This window comes from Silene latifolia, chromosome 11 (assembly GCF_048544455.1).
Source record: "Silene latifolia isolate original U9 population chromosome 11, ASM4854445v1, whole genome shotgun sequence".
Classification (NCBI taxonomy): domain Eukaryota; kingdom Viridiplantae; phylum Streptophyta; class Magnoliopsida; order Caryophyllales; family Caryophyllaceae; genus Silene; species Silene latifolia.
This window is the reverse complement of record NC_133536.1, coordinates 30,120,742-30,130,691: the sequence shown is the minus strand read 5'-3', so window position 1 is coordinate 30,130,691 and position 9,950 is coordinate 30,120,742. Positions and strand designations below refer to the sequence as shown.

General features: G+C 34.8%; 1 protein-coding gene across 1 annotated transcript; it reads right to left on the bottom strand.

Moving 5' to 3' along the window:
- Window positions 1-3,788: 3,788 nt before the first annotated feature.
- Window positions 3,789-8,128, bottom strand: LOC141614288 (peroxidase P7-like). The gene is made up of 3 exons (XM_074433047.1): window positions 7,845-8,128; window positions 7,531-7,722; window positions 3,789-4,475 (listed from the first exon to the last, which is right to left on the bottom strand). The coding sequence occupies exons 1-3, from the start codon at window positions 8,055-8,057 to the stop codon at window positions 3,915-3,917; spliced, it is 966 nt and encodes a 321-aa protein (XP_074289148.1). The 5' UTR covers window positions 8,058-8,128; the 3' UTR covers window positions 3,789-3,914.
- Between the last annotated feature and the right edge of the window lie 1,822 nt (window positions 8,129-9,950).

Sequence of the window (9,950 nt, the reverse complement as noted above, 5' to 3'; positions counted from 1 at the left end):
AGCACTTCATTATCAACGGGCAACGCATGTGGAATGGCCTCTTTCTCCCATGACATAGGCACGGTGGCAGGAATGTGATGCCTCCTGTAATGTGTCAGCAGATGATGATCAACATGGGTCGCAACCCATAGATAAGGGCCCTTTTGTCTAGCATCCGAATAGAAGTCCTCTTTCGCCGCATCTTTCCCCGCAAATCTAGCCCCTAATTTTCTTGCCTGACGAAAACTATCATCGCAGTTGGCTTCGTCAAACTCGATAAAGCGAAGCCTACAAAACCTTGCTTGTTTGTAGACATAGGGTGCCCTTTTTAAACCGCGGTAAAGCCGGAGTCATGAAGCATTTGCGTCAACCACCCAAAATTAGGGTTTAAACCCTTTCCATCACATCATAACGAACCGGGAGATTATGGAGAATGCAAGTAAAAGGCTGTGCATAACGAGAACGTGATTGTAGCTCCGATACACCAGCCATATTTTTTTAGAAGAAATTTAGATAGAAATTAAAGAGTAAATGTTTGATAATTTAGATTTTGACCTAAAATATTATGAAGACATATTTATAGAATTATTGTGGTCAAATTGAATATTATTGGTCAAATTGAATATTTATTAAAGTTCTGATAAATTTTGCATGCAGTGGTTAAACTGAGAAATCTAATCAAATCGCGACAACGGTTGAATTCAAAAACCGTTCTTTCATAATTGAAATGATAGCTGTTACAATAAACCCTTATCTATAACATAACAACGGGCCCGGGTACCACAAACCATTGCTGGTAGGGCAGAGTATGGATCGGGTATTTGATCCAAAGTGCTAGTTCGGATCAGATATCCATATTAAAAATCCTGAAGTTAGATATCCAATATCCAAACCAAATGTCTCGGATATCCAATGTTCGGGTATCCAAAATAATCGGATCGGATGCGGATATCCATCGGATATCCATACTTTTGAATTTACTTTAAAATTAAGTTTGAAACACGATTATATTCATAGTTTTACATGATATTTTCTTTCGTATTCTTATTCCAATGTTCTCGCTATAAAATTTAAGTACCACCTAGATATTTCTCTAATATTTTAAACATTAATTAAGTTGTTGTATCAAATAAAATTTTATTTTCTCGAAATTATACTAGAAAACTATAGTTTCGGATCAGATCGGATATCCAAATGTTTTAATTCTAATATCCATATCCAAACCAAACCAAAGATTTCGGATCAGATATCCAAACCAAACTTAACTTTCGGATCGGATATCCAAAAATTCGGATCGGATATCGGATCAGTTTGGATAATCGGATTTTTTGCTCAGCCCTAGTTGCTGGTGCTAATTTAGTAACGGTTTTTGAAATGTCATTTTCTTACACTGATAACGGTTGTCTAACAGCCGTTGATAAGAGAGATTTTATAACGAGCTTTTGGAAACCGTTAAACGTTTTTTATAACGGTTTGTTAAGTAGCCGTTGTCACATTATAATAACAACGGTTTTCATGGAAAACCGTTATTCTTATTATCGCGGTCTAGGTTTCCGCCAATATTTGGAAAACGGTAACCTAAGTGTCGTTATTAAATGCATTAAACCGTTGTGATACGCCCCTTATTGTTTGCCAGATTTAGCGTAGTGATGTTTACTCATTTATGCGAACATGTTAAGGTTCTTTTTAAACCCAATCAAACAATTCTGTAATGTTCAACACACTTAAACATAAGTACATTTCCCAACTCAGGTTGTCACATTTTGAACACTAACACAGTATGTCACCATGTCTATTCATCTATGTTAACATGTTAAGATTCATTTTAAACCACACAAACATAACTATATAACGTGCAACACACTCAACCATAGGTACATTTCTCATCTAAGGTGGTCACTTTTCAATACTAACACATATGTCACCATGTTTACACATATACGTTAACATGGTATGATCCATATTAAACCTAAGCAGACATAAATATAAATAGCAACACACTCAAACATAAGTACATTTCTCACTAATATAGTCACATTATCAACACAAAGGTGGTAACATTTTCGTTTTCAGATTATTGCAAATAAATTTCAGATTACAATCGTACCATCTTCCGCGCATATCGTTTCTTGCTCTTCTTGTTTTTGTCAGCAACATCTACCATGTTAACGATGACATCAAGCATCTCTACTTTCATGAAAATAAAATTAAGATTTTAAGATAAATTTCGAGATAAACACAAAATCACATTTTTCTCTATTTTCGCCATCACAGTCTTCGACGAAACTTAATTTTGACATTAATTAATACGAAAACAAATCAAATCAAATCAAGATTCGTAAAATCAGATCACAACAACAATTAATACGAAGTCCTAATTTTGACATTAATTAATACGAACAACATGATCAATACGAAAACAAATCGGATCACAACAACAAAAAATCAAGATTCGTAAAACCTATTTTTCACATTAATTAATCCTTTGGCATCGGCTTGATGAAGGTCCAAACGATGAAGATGATACCAACTTGGTTCAACCAAAAACATCAATGAAGATGGTGATGATTTGAGGATGAAGATGCTATATATTTTAATTATTTTGTGTTTTAAGAGGTAATGTGATGAGTTAGAGCGAAGGTGGTGCTTTGAAAAGTGTAATGAAAAGTGAGGATGTGAGTAATCAGTACATGGGGAGTTCCCTATTTTTAATTTTTTTTATGCTCTTGTCAAATCATGCTCATTATATTAATAGCAAAAATGGGCCACCAATATCCATATTATCTAATCTGGTATCTATTCGCTCCGTTTTCACCTTATGACAGATATCATCCGTCACAAGGGAGACTAATAGTTTCCGCTCATGCTCATATGGGGAGCACTGACTTGATAGGTTGCATGTGCACAATGCATACATACGTTGGAGGCTTAGGAGCGGTCCTCACTTAGTATGTCGTCACTTCTTATTGTCTTAGCTTTTGAAATTTTTAGACTCCGCCTTATTTATTTGAGTTTGTATATTTGGGATTGCTATTTAAATCCCTGGACATGTAATAACTTAACTTAACCTAACGTTAAACTTATATATGTTAAATTGCTTTACTTCATTGGTTCACACAACAATCTTGGGAAACCAAGACATGTGACACCTTTATGGGTTAGGATAGAGGAAGGGCTTCCAACTTATGGGGCTATTACATTCACTTCTTTTCGAGCTCTAGTGATGATCCCGCTAGCTTTCGACACTTTTAAGCAACCTCTCAAGCTCCCTTGTCAACTGGAACTTGGGTTAAGTACCTTCGCATCACCAAATGTGTCGGTTAAGGTTCCAAAATTCGTACTTTGGATACGTTTCTGTAAAACAAGTATGCAATATAAAAGTAGCAAATAAAAGGCGGGAAAAACGCATATAAAAACAACTCAAAAGAGTGCGAAATAGAAGTTAAATGTAATGCCAAACAGAACAATAAGTACATATAAATTGCACTTATCACCTGCCTAGTTATCTTAGTGATCACTCTCCAAGTTGGGCCTCACTTAAGTCCTGAGGTGCATTTTTTTGTTTTTGTTTTTTATAGGTAAAACACCATAGTCGGGCTTAAGTCACTGGCCCACTATACTACTTGGGCCTCACTTAAGTCGCTGGCCCATAAGTTCGGGCTAAAATTTAAAGCAACTGTATTTTCATGTCACCCGGGATGTAGACGCTTAGCGGGGAAGCGACTTGAATTATTAAGACCATTTTGGGTAGTAAGCTTCAACAAAGTCCCATATTGTTAATTTTTTGGTCTCCCTATTTTAGAAAAAAATAATTAAAATGTGGTTTATTGTATTTCATTGTTTGATATGTAAACTTGCTTGAATACATCATAACAAAAAACTTGAAAAGTATTGCTCCCTACCCGCTCTTACACTACTAGTATTAATCATTATGATTAATTAACTACCCTACAATTGTTCCTAATTTCTCCATTTGGTCCAGTTAATGGACTAATATTCCCCATCTTTACCATGGCATTGACAAAATCATTAGCAAAAGCCACCATATTAAAACTATATAGTCTAACCAACCCATCTTGTGAACCACCATTGAACAATTCTTGATCCGAGTGAAACAAGCCACGTTGAGCCACAAGGTCTTGGAAGTAGCCATTGTCGAACCGGTTAGGTGATAGAATGTCCATTGGAGCTAGGTTGCTGTCCCCGGGTCCTGAGGCAGGACCCGGGCATGTAGCCTTTTGTGCTGCAGCAAAGTTGGGATTAATGTTTGTGTCGTTGTAAATGTGTGGACGGAAGGTGGTGCAACGGGCTTGACCAATGGTGTGGGCTCCGGATAAGGCGGTCATGTCGCGAGGGGTTAGGTTTTTGGCGGCGAACTTGGAGATTAGGGTGGTGAGGTCGGCGTTGGGTGATGGGAGGTCTGTGTTGGCTGCGCTTTGGCTTGCTGTTCTGGCGTCACGTCGGCCTAGTTGAACGGGCCATGCAGGACCACCTAGCTGTTACAAATCAAATTAAAAACTTGCGTCATTTTCCTAATCAAATACTTCGTACTACGTAGTAATAGCTTTAGTTCAGTTATTAGTGTCCCTTTGACGTTGATAGTCATTTGATGTAAACTTTGAAATTATACTAAAACAATTATTTTCAGATAAATAGTTTACAAATGTTGTTTTTGTCATAAATTATGGGAAAAACATTGGTCAAAATTCATATTGATTAGTGTATTTTGTTAACATGAAAGTTGAGTTAGATGTAACGAGGGTGATTAAGTAGTACAAAACGGTCTTTTTTTTTTTTTTTTTTTTTTTCAGTTTAGTTAGTTTGGAGTCGAGCCAGGTAAGATCATTAGGACGGTAAATCTTTCTCTCGTGAGTTTTAACACTACTGCATGTTGAAAGCTTGAATTCAAGACCTCTGAATAAGTTAGAATAATCTTTTACCGGTTAATGTAAGTGCTCATGCATAAGTTAATGTTTCAATACTTGAAGCTAGGTTTATTAAGACATCTACTGAAGAGTATAGTCCTTTTAAAACTAGGACCACTATAGTGTAATTATCTGTTTGTTACATACTATATAAATCAATATATATATATAAAAGAGGCTTTTTTCAGGCAATTCTAGAGACTCCAACTTTTTTAAAACACGATTTTTATTTTTAATAATAAACTCAGCTATTCTAGAGACTCCAACTTTTTTAAAACACGATTTTTATTTTTAATAATAAACTCAGCTGAAGATAATTACGATTTTTATTTTTAATAATAAACTCATCTGAAGATAATTATTTTGAGCTAATCAAATAAGAGATATAGTAAATTACAAAAAAAGATAAAGATTGAGTTTTGCGAGGCGGCTTTAATGCTAAATTTTAGTATCAATAGGATACTAGGTGCTCGCCATCTTATATAAGATTATAAGTACCCTTGGCCAAACTTTTTCATATGAAAATTTCCATGAATCTATCCCTCTCAGCCCCCTAATGCTGGCTCCTCTCCTTCCATGTCATATAGATCCCCTCCTGGTGATTAATCATATGCATACGGGGTGTAAATTAATATTTTGGTCCGATGTAATCTACTGTTTTGATTGTATGTATTGTACTTCTGTAACATAATTGATCAATAGAGCACCAGGCTAGGCATCATAAACGGGCTATACATGTCTGTTATTGTAAGATTATGCTATTGATAGGGAGAAGGTTCGGTTCTGGGCGATCAATGGACGATGCCAGCTCCTTCGTCCTTTCCGGTCGGTCACCGTGTACGCAAAGGATGCGATTGTGGCAGAATGGAATAACGGGGTCTATGGGGATGTCAGAAAAATAAATCGGACTTTAATCGAACCTATCAGTCCAGATTCTGGAGAGGACGAGATTACATGGCATTATGCGAAAGATAGCGAGTATTCGGTCAAGATGAGATATAACTTTATCCGCTGGCATATGAACTTTCATGTGGCGGGTGTGTTGATGCGATTCCAAATGGTGGAAACTTTCATACACGAGTTACTGGAATTAATCCAACGTGTGGCAAGTGTAATAGAGCGATTGAAACTGACCTCCATGCTCTCGATCAATGCCCATATGAGCAGCGCAGCGGGTGTGGAACGAAATGAGTATCTATGTGGATGAGTGTAAAAAGTTGAATGATTTGATGATTGTATTGATGATTAGGAAGTTTACATAAGATACATATATATTACATATATATATTTATATATACTAAACCTAGATAACTGGAAGCCTAGAGTTAAGTCAACAGAAGCTAATAACAAGGAAACTAACCTATAAACAAGGAATATACAATTGATTCAAGTAAACACAAACTCTAATAACAGAGGAGAAATAATAGGAGAAGACTAAGGGTGTTGTTGACTTGAGTTTATTGAGATGATGCGTGGACTTGGATTTTGCTTGGACTCCACCTTGCGGAGGCCAAGGCTACCGCTTTAAGCTTGAAATTGGCAAGGCAAATTGGCAAGCTGGTTAACTTGCTGAAGTCAAGCACAAGTCCGTTAAAACACGCGGGCCATTTGTGAAGGAAATTATTGAGTTAGGAAGTTGTTTGATAGTTTGTCTATTTTGTTACGCGTTCGGGTAGATAACTAGATATGGCGTCCGGAAGCTATCATATATCGATGCCATACATGTTAAACTCGAATACGGGTCAGACTACAAAATTTAGATAATTATCACACGACTTTGATGGAAGGTTTGCTGGACCACTCAAACGGGCTGGATGGGTCGGCTGGTGAGGCGGTTCATACATGTTAAACTCGAATACGGGTCAGACTAAATATGGGTGGGCTTATACGGGTCACAGGTCAAGGTAGAATCAGAATACATGTCAAAATATAGATTGGTATGGTATATTTCAATAACAATAATATTATAACTAATATTACTCACAATACTTGGTGAAGAATTTATAAAAATTATATTAATTTAATAAAATATATAAACTTGATTTTTCAATTATTTTTGTAATTTAAAATATTTAAAATAATAATAATTTCTAATTATTCTTCAAATATAACATATAACATACTCCGTATAATATATAAGTATTAATATTGAATTAGTCAAGGCCTTTAATTAACTCATTAGTTATTTATTCTACGAAGAAAAACTTAAATGTTCCAGATGCAAAAAAAACTACATTTGTACAAGCTCACTTACAAACAGAATACTATTTAGTTACTCGTGCATGGCGATTATAACTTTTATATACGCAAATCATTAAAAAAAAAGTTAATTTATTTGTATATACTCATATTCTTAAAAAAAAATATTTCAATTTATTAGTATATACTCACATTCTCACAAGAAAACTAATGTTAAGAAAGTAAACATAGCTTCTCAATTGCGAAGATACAATTAGAGACGAATCAATATTATAACCCGTACAACGTACGGGCACAAAATCTAGTTCAAGATATTTCTTATTCCTTGAATTTAATTTAAGTCCAACTTGGATGTGTATTTTTTATATTTGAGATGGTTAGTACTAGGAATTAAGTAACTATAATTAATTAGGTTACTAGCATTTACCAAAAATACAGCTTCTCTGGCTGCTTGTGCTAGAATATCAGCGCATGAGACGGTTGCAGGGCAAGCTGCCTCTACGTTGGACTTGATGGTATCAATAACTTCAAATCCTCTAGCTGAGTTTCTATTCGGAAGCGCATTCTTTTCTCCGATGAACGTAGACGTGTCATCGAGCATAATGGATCCATCACAACCCTAATAACCGTGAAAACAAACACAATTAAATACCATATCTAATAACGAACATAAAGTCTGATGTAAAATGGTTTTACATTAAGATATTGTAAAATAATTTGTATATAATTAAGTGTACTCACATTTACGAAACAATCATGAAAAAACAAGCGAAGGATCGAAGCTCCCATACGAGGCTCATTGATTATGGCTTGCCTCATTGAATTACGTACTATTAATTGAAGATTAGGGCACGTTCTTGCGTAGAAAAAAGGTGACATTTGTGCGTTGGCGATACATGCAATATTGATCGATATAAAAATTAGAACAAGGATAATTCGGCTCGTCGAAGCCATAGGCTTAAGATTAAAACCAAGGTTTTAATCACAAGAAATATGTTCTTATATATATTATTATAGAAAGTACTATATAATTATGAGAGTGAGTTGATGAAAAGTATATTGTTAAGTCCAGTATTTATAGTGGTATAAGCTAGGTAAAGGAGTCTATCTGTGGTACGTACGTAACGTAAGCTGGAAATGTGCATGCATGGGAGAATAGTGACAAACATGATTTACGTAGAATTATTGTCAAACAAGGCAGCTGATTATGACCGCGTTTGTTAAACATATAAATTCAGAGAATTCATTCCATGGTCAAATTTAAATCAATTATTATGATGTCATCTTAATTAACTGGCGTGGCTCACTGATACATCTATCAAGGATTTATCGTTAAAACATTAAATTAAAGGACTTACCTATATTAAGGGGCGTAACGTAAGCCATTTGTTGATATGAATTTCAATACGATTCCATGGAAATAACTCTTATGCATGTGAAATTGTAGTACCAAGATTCATATATTCAGATGTCACCATCAAATTCATTTCAATAGATCTTTCTTAAGACGTAGTACATATTCATTTTATCTTTAAAATGGATCCAAACACTAGCACTCAGGTGACAATAGGACCAATAGAAAAATTTGGCACTTTTCTAGACAACTTGTCATACCATTATTTAGTATTTACTTGATCCGTCATAAACTTTAAGGCGGATGCTTCTATCGTCAACAAGAATTTATGAATTCCATTTTGTTTTAAGACAGTGATTAGACGGAGTATGTCTAACCCTACGGCAAAGATGAGAATCTCATACATTTTAGTTGGCGTAATTTAGATTTATAGTTAAGATGTTATTGTTCTGGACTGTATGTCTCTGTTTGTCTTTAGGCATTGGTCAATGTTATTGGGTGTCAATGTTGTTACGATGTCATGTCCTGCAAGTGATCCATGAATCCGACAAATTAGTCACTTTTTTTAGAGCGAAAGTTGACCTGCAAGTAAACTATGTAGGAGTATTATCGAAGACAGTGATAGTTGGACTTGTTTGATAGTCGTCGACCATATAAGCGCATAATACAGGTACTCTCCCTTCATACCAAGTATTATCCATCTTAATATGAAAATAAGTCAAATATCATCTCAGTTAAACGTATAAGATAAATTTATTACGGAATATTATTTTTCCTAGAGTATTCTACTTTTATTTTATCCATATTACTTATCTCGTCTTGCATTAAATAAATATGTCAGTCATAAATAATAATTTGTAAATACTTATAAGACTCAAGGTTGCATAGAGAGTATTGAAAGATATCTCCATTTGCCTGGTTTACTTTGCATTGATAGTATTGGGCTTTTGTTTACTTTTTATACTGGCATACAGCATAATGCAACAGCTGCTAACAATAATATTACATATATTTTGGGTATCTTAATTAATTATTGTTTATCTTTCTATTTTGGAAATGTCTTAATGAATAGTTTGATCATTTACACTTAATTTGATTTACTTGTCATCTAATAATTGACCCACTCCTATTTTCTTAATTTTTACACCAAAATCAAAGGTAAACAAATGACCGAGATAGAGAGGGTAGTTTTCTTTACTATACCTTTAAACGAATACGTAAGCTTGCCAATTTAAGCTCAAAGTTAAATGGGCCTGGTTGAGACTTGAGACTAATTCAAAGTTTTGAGTTTGGGCTCGACAGAAACTCATCAAATGCATAACGCTTAAGCTCGGATCAAGCTCGATAGAGCTCTTCAATTATTAAACTAGTGTTATACCTGTGCAAAAAAATGAGCGTGTCGTAATAGCAAGCACTATTATTAGATACATGAATATATAATTGAGCGTGATTAAGTGTTCAATACCGTGACAATATAAATAGTCCATATTTGG

What these genes read in the sequence shown, in the direction of transcription:
- LOC141614288 (XM_074433047.1), bottom strand. Translation starts at nt 8,057, where the DNA reads ATGGCTTCGACGAGCCGAATTATCCTTGTTCTAATTTTTATATCGATC. An exon ending in TTCATGATTGTTTCGTAAAT is followed by an intron (nt 7,723 to 7,844) that starts GTGAGTACACTT and finishes CACGGTTATTAG; the next exon opens with GGTTGTGATGGATCCATTAT. An exon ending in CCAGAGAAGCTGTATTTTTG is followed by an intron (nt 4,476 to 7,530) that starts GTAAATGCTAGT and finishes GATTTGTAACAG; the next exon opens with CTAGGTGGTCCTGCATGGCC.